At 42.1% G+C, this 16199-nt stretch overlaps 1 protein-coding gene across 4 annotated transcripts in view; it reads right to left on the reverse strand.

Annotated features, from left to right (window-relative positions):
* The window catches only part of LOC148031766 (symplekin), a 137176-nt gene that overhangs the window by 58965 nt on the left and 62012 nt on the right, over positions 1-16199 (reverse strand). For all 4 annotated transcript variants that reach the window (XR_015691947.1, XM_087685420.1, XM_087685421.1 and 1 more), the window contains exons 8-14: positions 15601-16122; positions 14794-15483; positions 14645-14713; positions 14341-14460; positions 14004-14243; positions 13762-13809; positions 13445-13591 (exon numbers count right to left, since the gene is read on the reverse strand). Coding sequence is in view for 3 of the 4 variants with exons in the window: in XM_087685420.1 (XP_087541546.1) it covers positions 13445-13591; positions 13762-13809; positions 14004-14243; positions 14341-14460; positions 14645-14713; positions 14794-15483; positions 15601-16122 (1836 nt within the window). In the remaining variant the exon portion in view is untranslated. The remainder of the gene's footprint in view (positions 1-13444; positions 13592-13761; positions 13810-14003; positions 14244-14340; positions 14461-14644; positions 14714-14793; positions 15484-15600; positions 16123-16199) is intronic.

A 16199-nucleotide genomic window follows, 5' to 3' on the forward strand; every position in this document is an offset into this window, starting at 1 on the left:
CAATACAATGACGCCTCCTAATAAAGAAAGCTGTGGTTGACACCTTTCATTGTGTTTTCCAGCTTTCCCCTGCATTTTATAAGCTTTTGACAAAAATAGTTAAATTAGATATTGTCATTTAACTATTTGACCTTTGATTCATTAAATTTGGCTGTCCCACTCAAGACTTTGACAACACCGAAACAGGGTTGTCTACATCCAACGGACGGATGGGTTCCCTGTTGCACATCTGCCCAGTCAACTCTGCCTGTTTTCCTGTGTGTGATGCGTCTGTTTCCCATTTTCCTGCGTGCTTTATGCAGGCTGCAACAGCCACACTCCAACAGCTCTATCACTAATCATCCATCACATTCTCTCTCTCATTCACTCTCTTTCTCCTCCCCCTTTTCTCTCACACATGTTTATGTGACATGACACAATATCTCTACCCCCCCCCCCCTTGGCCATTTGGCCTGTCCGAACTCCATATTCGGCCTTGGCCCACTTGTGCTCTCTCTCTCTCTCTCTCTCTCTCTCTCTCTCTCTCTCTCTCTCAACATGTATCATAAAAATCCTAAAGCACTCTCCCTCTCCCCCATGTTCATCCTTCAAGCATTCTCTACTCCCTCAAGCTATCTCTACTTCCTCAAGCTCTCTACCCTTTCCACTCCCTCAATCACTCCACCCTCCACCGTTTGAGTCTCCAAATCCAACTTCTTGAATCTCCATCCTCTCTCTCTCTCTCTCTCTCTCTCTCTCTCTCTCTCTCTCTCTCAGACCCAATCATCAACGGCACCTCCTCTTCATGAGGCCTTTCCCTTGCATTGTGTCTACTTCAAGCAAGTAAAGGAGAAATCCAACACTTGCAAGTGGCAATGCAAGAATTGCCCCAAGATTCAAACCTCATCCATCACCCGCCTTCTCATTCACATATGAGAATTGGGAGGGGAGGCTACACCATGCCCCACCATTCGCAATGATGTCCACCAACAATGTTCTCAAAAATACTTGCCATTGAAGCGGCACAAAGGCATTTCAAGGGCAAGCGAAGAGGTGGTGTCTCCCAATCATGGGTCCTCAGATCATGAACAGCATGCGGCACAAAGGCATTTCAAGGGCAAGCGAAGAGGTGGTGTCTCCCAATCATGGGTCCTCAGATCATGAACAGCATCCCTCTCCAACCATCTCCGCTTCCTATGTTGGACGGGCCTCCTATATCCCATCAACAAGGAGCCATTCAAGGGGGGCACCGATGCCGAAGAGCCAAGCCAAACTTGTCCAAGCAACGGGCCAAGTATCCAGTCCTCTGTCTTTTCTCAAAGAGAGGCAAAGACAAGCCAAAATAGAGATTGCACACACCATAATTGAGTGCAATCTCTCTTTCCGCATCCTTAAATTGGATCAATGGAAGTGCATGATAAAAGCCATTGCCACCATAGGTCCATGCGGAGGATGGTATGGTGTCACATACCATGACATGCGTACGAGGAAGCTTCATGATAATGTGTGTGTGAGAGAGAGAGAGAGAGGAATGATAAGTCACTTGAGCCCGTGCGTGCCAGTTGGGCAACGTATGGATGCTCTGTCCTATCCCTATCCCATTGGATGGAGTGATTGTAAAAAAAAGAGGGATTACCAATATCATTGTCTCTTACCTACTTGGTACTACCTTCCTATGAGCGGTGGATGCTAGCACAAGGAGAAGGAGAACCACAGCCTCCTTTATGTATCCACACATGCAACAAGCCATCATTGATGGTTACTGATTTGTTTAGTTGCAAGTTACAACTTTTGAAATTTATTAATTTATTTACTTGAAAATTCCCAAACATATTGATTCTAACTTCATTATGTGTGATCTTGATTCTTGTAGATCGGTGTGCAAGTTGTCACAGACAACACCTCTAATGGTGCCTCTAGGGGACGGAAACTTGATGCCGACGTTTTGTCCATAGTATGGACACCATGTCCACACATTGCCTAGATCTTCTTATGCAAAATATAGGAAAGTTGAAATGGGTGAAGAGGATTGTGTACGATACTTGCACAATCATCACTTTCATGAATGGCAAGGTCCGAGTTCTTGCGATTTGTAGATTGTACTTGGACTTGGAGTTAAAGAAGCCTTCAAAGATACACTTTACAGTCATGTGGCTTCTCGTTGAGCACCACTCTACTATGACATTCACAATAAACTCCAAAAGACAAACATATAGTTTACTTACTTAAATGAAAGTTTCATTGAGGTTCATATAGTTTAAATCAACTAATGTCTACATAAACAAACGTTAATTAATTTCAATTTTTACTCTCAAAACCTTGTTTATTGATAAAATTATTTAATGTGTTCACAAACTTAATGATTAGTTAAATTCGTCTTAACCAATAGACATGTCCAAGTCTAGCACCAGTCATGCACTATCTTGGACCCACCATCAAAGAGTACCAAAGACAAATCATGTCCCCATGAGCAAGCCTCCTAGAAGATTCAACTATAATGAACCTCAAAAGAAGAGAGAAGAGGAGGCCGTCAAAGGCCAAAGAGACTCCCATAGCTCAAATTGGTTTTGATTTTCCGCCTCAATAGAGGCAATGCACACACACACACACACACACACACAGAGGAGGCCAAGCGTGGTAGCACATCTCACTAATCGACGAGACTAAACAATAGACCATGAGGATTCTATCAAGGAACATTAGAGGCTTCGAAGAGGCAGTTGTTTTGCTGACATGAAACTACCTTAGACAAAATCCTCATTGAACATGAGCCTTGATCGACGTTTTTGACCTCCAAGAGCACTATCTTTTTAGAGTCCAACAATGCTCTATGAAAGAATACTTCTGAGACAAAGTTATGTTATACTTATCGTGTTTCTTCTATGTTCTGGTGTGAACACTCTCATATCTCACGAGCACTTTTTACCTTCTAATCGGAGAAGGATTTTTTCCCCGTGTGAACACACACCAGTGGGCGTGGTACTTAGTACCTTAGGGATTATACTATCATTCATTCTCACACAAAAGATGTCATCTTCGAGCACTCTCTTCTCCCTTGTTGTTCACTTCTTCACTGTGAGTGTGTGTGTGTGTGTGCACGTGCAATAAACCCAAACCTAACAATGGTATCAAAGCCATACCTTTTAGTTGTCACCTTCCTCATGTACCCCATAGCTACCGTTGTGCCTCACGCTCAGCTCCTCTCTTCCGCATGCCTGCTATGCATCTTCATCGACAACTTGCACATTAATTGTCTTCTGTCCTCAGTGGCCTCCTGTTCGATGAGGTCTCAATAGTTCACCCAACTCTCACGACACACACCCTACTTTGTCCTACCTGACATCCTATTTGCCCTACATCAAGTAGCCTACTACTCCCGTGAGGTCTGCCTTGCCCGTTGAAACCTCGCTATTGTTGTCATCTATCTCATGCCTATCACTTGGTGTGAAACAAGCAACCCCAGCAACCTCCGCTATGTCATTAATAAAACTCCGACAATCTGCATACTATACTCGTTGCGTTAGATTGGACTCCTAAAGATATTGACCAAGCGTCGATGACCACCACATGATTTTGTCAACTACTTAACTTTATTCAGCATTAAAATAATCAGCCCCCAACCTTAATCAACATTAAACCACTTAAATCACATCTATTCATGCGCAGAGCCCTCAATAAGCACAAAATTTAGGCATTTTGCAAACACACATTTCTTCCAAATTTTCCGACATTTGCTTCAAAACCCCTAATTTCATAAAAGTTTTGGGGATTTTGCATTCCACGCACAAAAATTGCTCAATTTTGGGCCAAAACTTGCAGATTTTCACATGTGGGCATTCAACATCCTTACCAAGTGATTTTCTGCGTCCCTTGCTATCAGATTTGCCTTTCTGTTGTGATGTGCCCCTAGTATGCAAAGCACTGGAAGACTTATGGATGCACTGTTCTCCCAGTTCATTTCTTCCATGAATAGAGCACTCTCTATATCAGCATACAAAAGGATCGCATTAGAATTGCTCATAGCAATCCTGAATGTATCCCAACTCTTTGTCAGAGTGCAAAGTAAAAACGTAGCCTTAAATTCCTCATCAATCAAGAACTTCAAGGTAACCAGCTGGCTGAAAATAGAGTTAAACTCACTCAAGTGAATAGACATTGTTGTATCCTCTTTCAGACGCAAATCCATAAGCTTTTTCAGCCAATACACTTTGCTTGCGGCACTCTTCTGTGCATACAGTTCTTCCAATCAAGTCCAAATAGCATAGGAAAAACCCAAACCTTCAATGTTAAACAACAAGGCATCAGAAATCGATAGCTCGATGGTTGAGCACGCAAGCTCATTTAACTCATCCCAATCTTCCTATTCCATATATGTAGGCTTTGCCCCTTTGGTCTTAATCAGCTTTGCCAGCTTCTTCTACAACAGGATATTATAGCACTATTTTGCCAGACTGCAAAGTTATATGCTCCTTCAAGCTTCTTAATGTGCATGAGATCATTGCTGTCATTGCTGTCATTGCTGCCAGACATGATTTTCAGCCACAATATGACCAAAAACTTCAGTAAATCCAAGCCCAAACTGTCACACAAGTGACCAAGGTACAAGCAAGTACCAACCAGCAATAAATGACCACATAAAAGCAGAAATATCAGACCTGCGAATAAATTTTCAGAAGACCAAACCTTCTGATACAGCACTCCACAACTGATTACAACTGTTCCAAGGACAAATACATCACATTACATGAGAAATCCCAAATTTTGGCTGCAATTTACGTTGTACATGTACCCACGGGCACAAAATTTGACATGCGCGGTTATAACCCCCAAAAAATTTTGTGCTCAAAGCATCAACCATACATCTACACTATCTTTGACATGCATAGAATAGGCCAACTTTGCCAAAATAGAGAAATTTCGGCAAAACCCCCAAATTTTTCCAAGTGTTAGATGTCCAAATTGCATGGAATTAAACCCGCATGTACATAAATGACCAAATGGCGCACAAATTTTGCCCAAACAGCAAAAGCCCCAAGTTGCACAGGGTCCAATGTGCATGAATGTCGAAAAATTGGGTAAATTTCAGCCCAATTCTTGCATACACATGAAAAGTCCCAAATTTCGGAGGCAAAATGTCACAAATTCGTGCAATTTATGAGACAAATATTATTGTTGTGTCATGCTCGCATGAAATCTGGACAAATCCCAAATTTCTTGGGTCCGGTGTGCACAAATTTCAGTGAAATTGAAAAAATTTCATTAAAATATGAAATACCCCAAAATTCGTGGGTAAATGTGCACCGATTTTGAAAATTTCTGAGTCAGATTGTTTAGTTCTGCATTAAAATCCCCAAATCCGGCAAAATCCCCAAACTTTTGGTTCAATTTTACACAGATCTAAGACCTGTGCTTCCAGCGTGTGAACTCCCGCCAAGACAAGGGATAATTGAACGGATTAAAAGAAAAGTTTTGTTTTTTAAAAAACACTAACATGGATTTATTGACCCGCCGGCCTGTCGCGTCAATCACGTAACACGGCCGGTCGTTTGTTGCGTCATGCTTTTGCAAAGTTAATCCAACTCCGCCTACCCGCTCCGTCGCTTCCGGGTTGGGCGCTAGTCACTAGCCTAGTTGCCCGTCAGCTCGCCGTCTGCTTGATCACGTTGACCTACCTACTGCATCCATGATGTGTCGTATGCCCTGCAGTGACAATTGCAAATTGTCATCCGCTCCTCGTTGAGCCCGCCTAGGACTCCAGCAACACCTGCCCGCCTGCGACCTTGCAACACTCCTCGCCAACGATATCTCTCCTGCACCTGCCAAATGCTGACGATTGGTTTCAACTCCGAAAAACGTGTGCACAACTTGTAAGCTCTGATACCAATTTGTTGCAACCGGTAGAATGATGATCGAGACACACATTAGTGTACCTCTTTAGGTTTTTAGATAGATATATATATGAAAGTACAAGTGTGCTAAGAATGTGTTCACACCCAAGCACATATAAAAGGCACGAGGGCCCTTTATTCCCAACAGATCAAGAATCCACATCAAATTTTGCACCGAGAGAAGATGATATCCCAAAGCCGACACGTAAAGTACCTCAGATGCATGGGCACCACCACACCCATCTAGAATAAGATGCATGTGGCCCTGTCCCTGAATAGAAATAGATCAACTATTACCAATAAGAATCTGACCATGAGAAAGCCGCAAATGAACAACACCTGCGAAAGGAGGAGTCATGTGCCGAGAGGCACCACTATCGACAATCCACTCCTGAGTGAATGGGGCCGTCGACGCAGCATCAAAATCCGTCAGGGTCGAATCCTCAACCACCTCCAAATAGAGAAAGGCAACTGATGAGGAAGCAGTCACCGCTTCGGAATCCTTTGAAGATTTCTCATTCTTCTCCTTGTCAGGGCAATCCTTCTTTCACTGACTTGTTTTGCAACAAATATGACAAGTAGACTCCTTGTCTTTATCCTTCTTAGATTTGTCCTCCTTCTTCTCCTTTTGGTCCTTCCCCTTCTTCTGAGAGAATTGACCAACCAAAGCCTCAAATTTCGAAGCATTCATTCCTTTCAGTTGCTCCTCTTGGTCCAAGACCATAGGAACAAACTCTTCCCACTGAAGAGTCTCAGACCGCCCTAAAGCAATCAACTTGGAATAAAAACCACTTAAGCGCAGTGGTAATTGTGAAAGAAGAGTTATCACCATGTATTTAGAAGTGATCACCTTCCTTGCATTTTGAACTTCCATCTCAAGTTGCCCTAGCTCCTTGATATGCTCCCACATGGAGGATGACTTGTTGACACTCATGGTCCGCATTTGCACTTCCAAAGAGACTTGCTTCATGACGGTCATCCAATTATACATCTGATCCAACTCTAGCCATATCTCCCTAGCCGCTGTCAAATAATCTATTTAAGAGATAACAACTCTAGTACATTAGAGAGATAAAAACGAGCAAATGCAAGCATTGAGTTTATCCCAAGCTACCTGAGCCTGTACTAACTCCACCTTCTCACTGGAAGAGAGTCGGAAATCCTCACGCGAAGGACGATTGATAGCCTTTGTAACAAGATCCGCCAAATCATAGAAATCCAATATGGCAAAGCAGCATGACCTGCCACATGCAGTAGTTCTCACCATCGAGCTTCTAATCTGAAGTAAGAGCCCGTAGGATGGGCAGCTTTTGGTCCATGATCGCCTGAAACTCTGTCTCGACCTCAGAAAACATCTTTGCCTACAATGCTGAAGGGGAGAGAGCACGCAATGGAGTGCGAGATAGAGGCGCTAGCAGCAGAGTTGAGAGTTAGACAAAGTGAACGCAAAGATAGGTGTACGAGATTGTGATGGTACACCAAGAATAAAAGAATGTATTTATATATTAGGGTACAATAAGGGTGTGTTCACACCCGTATGACTATATACACGGAGACGAAGGGACTTCACACCCAACAACCTCCCACGTAAAGACCCAGAGTGGTACCTTTAAGCTAACCAACTCCCACTAAATGAATGCAATGCTCATACTGAGCCTTTGCAAGAGACTTAGTGAGAACATCAACAAGGTTATCTTGGGTTTCAACCTTAGTCAGTGTGACAAGACCATTATCCAAGACCTATCAAATGAAGTGGCACTTTGGCTATCACAACCAACCACTGGAGTACCTAAAGAAAGACCAAAATCCTTCACTAGACTGCCAAGCCAAATAGCTTCCTTAGAAGCTTCTGTGGCTGAAATATATTGAGCTTGTGTAGTACTCAGTGCCAATATCTTGAACACTAAGAGATAGCCCCACTAGCCAAAGTGAAAACATACCCGTTGGTAGATTTTCTAGTGTCAAGATCTCCTACCATGTCTGAATCACAAAATCCCTGCAACTCGAGTGTACCCTTTCCATAGCATATACACTTTTCTTATTTACCTTTCAAGTATCTAAAGATACATTTCACTACTTTCCAATGTGGCTTGCCAGGGTAAGACATCAATCTACTAACAACTCCCACTGCATGAGCAATGTCAGGGCGAGTTGCAACCATGGCATACATCAAAGATCCACAAGCAAATGCATAAGGTATACCCTTCATGGCACTAGCAATTGCATCATCCTTAGGGAAATCAGCTTTCCTAAGCTTTGTATGTGGCGGTAAAGGCACACCAAGAAGCTTAGCATCAGCCATATTAAGCCTGTCAACTACTTTGCTCAAATACTTGTCCTGTGAGAGGAACAACAAACACTGCCCTCTGTCTCCTTTAATGCACATGCCCAGAAAAGTTTTCAGCTGCCACCAAATCTTTTACAGAGAAGGCTGAATTCTGCTGCCTTTTAAGGGCATTCAAAGTACTCTTATGCTGTCCTGCAATCAACATGTCATCCACATATAAAACCAGCACAATAAGGCTACATCATCAGTCTTTTTAGTGTATAAGCAATGATCTACATGACTGCGTTTAAATCCATGGCTGAACATAAAGGTATCACATTTTTTGTACCATTGTCTAGGGGCTTGTTTCAGCCCATATAACCTGCATTTCAGCTTACAAACCAAATGCTCTTTTCTTGGAATAGCAAATCTTTTTGGTTGCTTCATGTACAGCTCTTCATCCAAGTCACCATGAACAAAAAAAAGTCTTCACATGCATCTGATCCAACTCTAAATCCAAGAATGCAATGAGAGCAAACAAAACACGGAGCGTAGTCATTTTCACCACTGGTAAAAAGACCTCCTGGAAGTCTATGCCTTCCTTTTGTGTATAGCCCTTAGCAACCAGCCGTGCCTTGTACTTGGGCTTCCCATCAATACATTTTACTTTGTAAACCCATTTATTAGGAATAGCTTTCCTATCCTTGGGCAAAGGTAAAAGCCCCCATGTGTTATTCACATATAGAGACGTCATCTCTTCCTGCATAGCAAGCTCCCACGTTCTCTTACTTTCACATGTTTTCAAATATCAGAGGCTCACCCTCATCAATCAACAAAATGCAATCCAAAGATGGCTGAAACTTCTGTAGCTGACAGCTGACATCTCACACATGTAGACCTTCTTACCCAATGATCTGTATTATCAGGCAGTGGGCCTACATCCTGAGGAATGTGAACACCATCACCAAGTGGCTGATTTTCAGCATTTTCTTGCTGCTGTAATCTGTTTTCAGCATGTTCTTCTTGCTGTCCTATTTCATCATGTGCATCTACGTGCTATCCATAATCTTCTGGTTGTAGCACAATAGGTTGCTGCTCATTTTCAGCATCAAAAGGGACAGAACTTTTAGCTAATGGCTACTGAATGGCTAGCTGTTCATGCTGAAATTTAACCTCCTTTTTGTCAAGATTACCATGTGTAGCATTTTTCAGCAACTTTGCCTCATTAAATACTACATCTCGTTTGCGTACTCTCTTATAATTAATGCTAGTCCCTAGTGTCACCACTGACAGTTAATGGCCAAACAATTGTCGTAGGGTCCAACCTGGCCCAAACTGACCACCAAAACCCAGTTGGCATAACTTAACACAACTTTTGCATTTAACGCCCACTACATCCTCGAGGTCCTTGGCCTGTTCCCATGAAATAACTTCCATGTGCATCACATGTGCTAAACAACCTTACACATTTGATTAATAACTTAATCAAATGTTACTAGCAAGATTAAAGCATCTCAAAATTTCACGTCCCCGTGACACATGTTGGTGAGCCTCTTACTTATAATGAGACCATGTGCAGAGGTAATAGTCGCTCTTGGGAGAGGGCCATGCAATCAGAGTATGACTCACTGCAGAAAAATCATATGTGGAATTTCATTCCTTTGCCTAGTGGTAAGCGTGTTTTGCCATGCAAGTGGGCGTACAAGTTTAAAAGTACCCCTAGATGCCCCAAGCCAGAATGCAAGGCCACATTGGTTGCTAAGACCTTTAAGCAAAAACATGGTGTGAACTTTGATGAAGTCTTTTCTCCTTTTGTGAACCGACTATCCTACGCTTGGTACTGGCTTTGGTTGCTCTCAGCTCATAGTTGTAAGTTACGAAAGGTATACCTTAAGATTTTATAAGGTACACTACAATATTAGTACGAAAAAAAATAACTTGATTATTTTGGACTAAAGATAATAAAATAGATATTTCAAGTCTAAATAACAATGCTATTAGAGTATATAAGATGAGTACTGGAGGGTAGCATGCCAAAACCTGATGATGCAACTTATAACTACAACTTATAACTACATAAACTACATAGATGGGAGTGGATATATCATACATGCATGATCATACAAATAAGAGAAGTGTGGGCTTGAGAGAGAGAAGGTTGAGAGAAATTGTTTGAATCTCAAATAACCTAATCCCATGGAAGAATCATATTACTATAAAGAGCATTTAACCAGTCCAAAAGAGCGGTTTGAATGGGAAAGATGTATCCATTAAGTTGGTACCTTATGGTACTAATACGTAAGGTATGGTACCTAAAGGATGGTATAGTATGAAACCTTTCGTACATGATACTAGTGCAACTATGGTTGAGAGAGAGAAAGAGGCTAGAGAGAGAGAGAGAGAGAGAGAGAGAGAGAGAGGCTTGGGGGAGAGAAATAAGAAAGAAAGTAGAAAAAAAAGGAAAGGAGAAAGAAAAAAAGAAAGTTATAGGCTTGAAGGAGAGTGGCCAAAAAGTGCCTATTTTTTCGTACTAAATCATACGGATACGTACCGTACGAATCAGTCCATACTACGTACGGAGACAACCCTGTCTCAACTTCACTTGAATCTTTATCATATGGATATCAAAACGGCTTTTCTTCATGGGGACTTGCATGATGAGATTTACATGGAGTAGCCTAAGGGCTTTACAAAACACCTAGTGTGTAGATTGAGGAAGAGTCTTTATGGCCTTAAGCACGCACCTAAGGAATGGTACCACAAGTTTAATGTCTTTATGCATTCACAAGGATATTCCCTCAATGATATGGATCCCTCTTTATACACGAAAAAGGCTCGTGATGGCAACCTTATGGTTTTTATCCTCTATGTGGATGATATATTAATTACTTGGAGTGCTCATGATGAGTTCGATGCCTTGAAAGGTCAACTCAAGAAAACCTTTGAGATGAAGGACATGGGACAAGCCTCACATATTCTTGGATACGCATTACATACGATCGCTCCAAGGGCTCCTCTACTTGTCACAAAAGGAGTACATCCAAAAGATCCTTGAGCGATTTCATCTACAGAATATCAAGCCTATTGGTTGTCCTTTATCTTCTCACATGAAGGTTAGTCAAGCCGGTTGTCCACAGTCTAATGAGTAAAAGACCTAGATGACCAAGATCCCTTATGCCTCCACAATGGACAGCTTGATGCATGCCATGATAGCCACTCGTCCTAACATAGCATTTGTAGTGAGTGTTGTGCCATACTAAAGGGCTACACCTAGCAGATGGCATCGGAATACCGTCAAGGGTATCATGCGGTACCTAAAGGACACAACATCTATGTGCATTTGTTATGGTAGCCCGGATATAGGAGTCGTGGGATATAGTAACTCTAATTATGCAGGACATGCTGACAGTAGCAAATCCACCTCCAGCTATATCTTCACCTTTGCTGAAGATGATGTTTCTTGGATGTCCAGGGTGCAAAAATGCATAGCCTTATCTATACAGAGATAGAGCATATTGTAGTCACTAAGGCTTGCAAGGAGGCTCGCTCGTTAGGCCGTCTGCATTACTGATGTTGTTCCTACACTGCGTTCAGATTCTATGAGTGCTATTCAGTTGTCCAAGAACCCGATCTTCCATGCGAAGATGAAGCACCTTAAGGTGCATTACCACTTCATTTAAGAGATGATCAAGGACAAATCCATTGAGCTTGTCAAGATCTCAACTAACCAAAATCTTGCAAATCTACTCACTGAAAGTCTCTCAATAGTGCATTTTGCCTTCCTTAGGAAGTTGATGGGTGTTGGATGGCATGACATCTTTCCTCATCCTGTTGTACTTATGTACATTTATACTTTGTAACTATTTTCTTCTTCTCTCCTCACTCGGGGCACATTCGCCTTTCAGTGGGATGTTATTGGGAATAAAGGCGCCTATGCCTAGTCCCCCTGCATATTAGTTACACTGATAGTACTCGCATACCCACACACCTGTACACTGCAAGTGGCGGGTGACCATCACTGTCACTTCATTTTTTATTCTTTCAAACATTTGAAAAAGGAAAGTTGGACACACATTGTAACAATTGGAGTTCCCACATCTTGTGTGTCTCTCTCTCTTGCTCTTGCTCCTTCCACCATAGCTCTTGCTTCCACTCTGTGCTTCCACTTCACGTCTCACCTTCTTTCAAAGATCAGCCTAATCCACTGATAGTTGCTTCAAAATTTGCATCACCTTCCCCATGTCAACAAACATGGGGAGGAGAAAAGAATACACATAAAAAATATCTATAGATTATTAACTCAAAGACCAAATGTCATCATCCATGAATATTGAAACATAGCAAACCTACAACTCACATGAAGGTGGAAAACCGAAGGGAAATGCTAAAATCTAGAGACTAGGATGGGGTAAAGTGCATTCCACAAGAAGTTGCCTGCTGTAAAAAGCAGAGAATCCAAAATGCGGGGCAGAGATACAGGTGCTAGAGTGAGAGTATAAAACTGGAGAGCAATCTGGCAGGGGGTTGTCCACTCCTCATGTGCCGCGCATGATCTGCCCAGACTGATCCAATTCTCTCTTTGTCTCAATATTTAACCTACTCAAGGGCATCAAGTATAAAACTGCCACAAGTAATATTATGATTGCAAGAAGGACATGCATTTACATCTGGCTATTGCCGAGGCAGATCTGATACATCAGGAGCTACCGAAAACAAGAAAAAGACAGGAAGAAACCTAAAGTGGAGTTTATACATTTAAATTGTGAATGTCTACAGCTTGTCTTTCTGCTATAAAGATCCATTCCATATGAGAACGTCAAAATCAATGATTGGCACTTCATCAAAGAAATTTGGGATAGTTTAAGTTTCTCAAAAAGATAAATCTCTTACCTGTCTTATTAAGGGTTAGAGTCTTCAGCCACTACTAAGTCCCTGAATTAGGAAGGACCATACCCAGGACCCTTTTAAGCCGCATGAAGTATATGCATGCTGGCTAAACCTTTCCTAGAATCCCAGTCCTAGGATCCCAGCTACATTTTCTGGTAGAGATGTTTGCATGCAATAATAGCTATGATTATGAAGATGCTTGAACAAAGTGATCCCAGCCGCTTTCTATGAGGCCTATATTGAAAATACTTCAGCCCTCCCTCAAGATGGCCTCATTACCCTATGAGCAGGGGACCTCTAGATTTGAACAGGGAGAGAACAGATGCATCAAACATGAGGCAAACAGAATTCAGCCATTTTGAACCATTTACAAAGACACATTCATTAACACACGTGAACAAATATCATTCTGAACAAATCATACCTGGTCTGTAGGTGACTCACAAGATACAACTGGATTCTTCGACAGATCTTGATTAAACCCCTTCTCCACAACGATATGCAACATTTTAGTTGCAAATTCTTCGATTTTTTGCGAAACAAAAGGAAGTGGATAAAGCTTATTAGCCACCTGCCATAAATTAGCCAATATGAGCTCCATTCCTAATGAAACCTTCTAGGAGATAAAGAGGGCTTTGGAAACAAACCCCCCCCCCCCCCCAAAAAAAAAGAACATGAAACCCCTTTTAATTGAATAAATGGATCTGTAAACAATCAGCAGGTCAGTCAAGACCAGATTACCAGGCGAATAGCCTTTGTTCGCACTTCATCAACTTCATGGACAGCACACTGCATTGCAATAACTTACTGTAAGTCTACATGCCTATAACATGATGAGACCATCATACACTTTACCATCATGACGAGACCGTCATACACTTTAACAATTCCTCTTTCCTGTTTTGAACATATCATGGAACAGAATAACAAAAGTGTGATATCATGCAGGTACTGGGTTAGTAATGACAATAAATGACAACCACCTTGAGGGCAATATCTAAACACACTGCTCGAATTGGAGGGCGCAGCAAGATCAAACTCCAGACAGTCGTTAATCCTTGGGTGATTCGATCCACATTAAGGGTCTCCAGTCTTTCCTTTGTTTCAGGGTTACACAGGTGCTCAAGAAATTTCAGCGCCACATCAGGCAGCACTGGAGCTTCACTAAGCAGCCTGCTCAAGGATCTGTCAGATGCTGGTAAAGTGTCTCGTAAACCTTGCACCTTCAAAAAGAACGACACATTTATGTGCTGCATCAATAAGTTATTGATAGCCCCATTAGCATGCCAAGCTACAAAACAGGATATATGTAATGCTTACCACTGAAATAAAAAAGTTGTCATAGAATGTTGAAACCATGGTGGCAATACCACTATCAGGCTCATGACATACTTTCTCAGCATACAACTGATAGAGTGTATATATTGCAAGCTCATGGCCCTGCAAGGAATAACCGATTATGAATTTCATTAAATCATTAGTTGCATTCCAACAGTTTCAGATATCCAAATATGTGTGTTTCCACATGTATGCAATCAGACATTTACAAAGGCATACTGTCAAAAACTAGCATTCAAAAAACATTCCAAGACTCTTCAAGAAACTTGCTAAGTGACTCAAGCACCTTATGATTTTGATAATCTGCAAGAATATGTTTTTGCAAAATGCTCAAAGCATCATCATCTCCATCCAACTGCAATGAGAAGAGGAAGTTACCATCTCAAGAGATAATACATAACTAGAATAAATCAAGAGGCACACAAACGCATAAACCTGAGCAATGAGACGAGCTAGTAGTGAAAGACGCAGTTCACTCCCACCAGCTGGTCCGATGAGCCTGTAGCTTTCTAAAATACGTGTGAGTATTGACTTCCATAGAGCAGCTTGTTGATCGGCATCAATGTATACAACTGGAATTGATGAAAAGCTCTGAGTACTAGCTCCTGACAGTACACCAGTGCTACTGACACTTTCTTTTTTTGTTCCTAAGTTAGAAGTTGACAAATCAGGAACTTCAGTTATTGGCACTGTTAGTGGTGTGGCATCAGAGGCATCCATAGGAGTCTCCAAAGAAGGGCCCTTTTCTTCAGAGCATACTGGTAGAGACAATGGTGGTGTTGAGGATACTGCAACTGTTGAAAGAGATATGGCAAGCCCAGGTGTCATGGTGGCTTCTGAAATTGTTCCGGGTGGTGTTACCACATTGAAGGCCAGGGCATCAGTTGACTCAATAAGTACCTCTTGACTTAGTAATGACCCACTGATGCCTGGAATGAATGTTAAGTGCTCTGAAGTACCTGATACCGTTTCAGTCTTCAAAGACACAAGCAAAGAGTTTGTTGAACTGTTTACGATATCTGCAGAGACATCCTCACCCTTCCCTGCAGGTTGCAACCCATCATATGGAATTTCAGGAGCGCTAACTGGTGCAGCTGTGCGGCGTGGGTCCATTCGCCGTGGATCCTGGAACCATCAACCATAAGGAATCTTTAAAACTATAACAGCTTACCAACTTACACAACTTTTGTCTGTTTCACACTCAAGGAATCAAAACTATATCAAGCGAGGTGCAACATCTACCCTGCGTGGATCTCGTCGATGATCTACTCCCTGAACAGGTTCTGAAACCTCGGTTGCAGAAGAAGCAGAAACCCCCAGGCCACCTAGTGAGCCTGATGTATTAGCTTGGGTGGATAAACTTGGAGCTGGACTTGTGCTACCACTTGTATTCAAACCTGATGTTATTGCAGGTGGTGTTGCTGGCAGGTTTCTCATATTTTCAATCACCACATCAGCAAGCATATCAGCTGGAAGGCTAGCTATTAATATATCAATTGATGGATTCGCTCTATCACCCTTCGCAACTAATGCTCCAATCATGGCAATCATTTGTTGCAATGGAGACAGTGTACTGTCAAGGGTCAACCCAAACATCTCATGAGATGCTCCAGCATCTTGAGAGTTACTGAACATCTGTGGCTCATGTGATCCTGCAAGCACAGCAGTTGGAGTCATTCGCACGCGTTTGGCCACACTGTCATCCACATCAACTAGGGGAACACCATTCTCTTGTGATGCACGTTTCCGTTCCATCCTCTCATCCTGCAGTGATGCAGCATACACATCAAAAGCTCTTTAGAAGTCCTAAAAATTTACAGATCAGAAGCCCATGCTCAACC

Source organism: Lygodium microphyllum, chromosome 9 (genome assembly GCF_053477565.2).
Source record: "Lygodium microphyllum isolate KBCC chromosome 9, Lygodium_microphyllum_v1.1.10, whole genome shotgun sequence".
Lineage (NCBI taxonomy): Eukaryota > Viridiplantae > Streptophyta > Polypodiopsida > Schizaeales > Lygodiaceae > Lygodium > Lygodium microphyllum.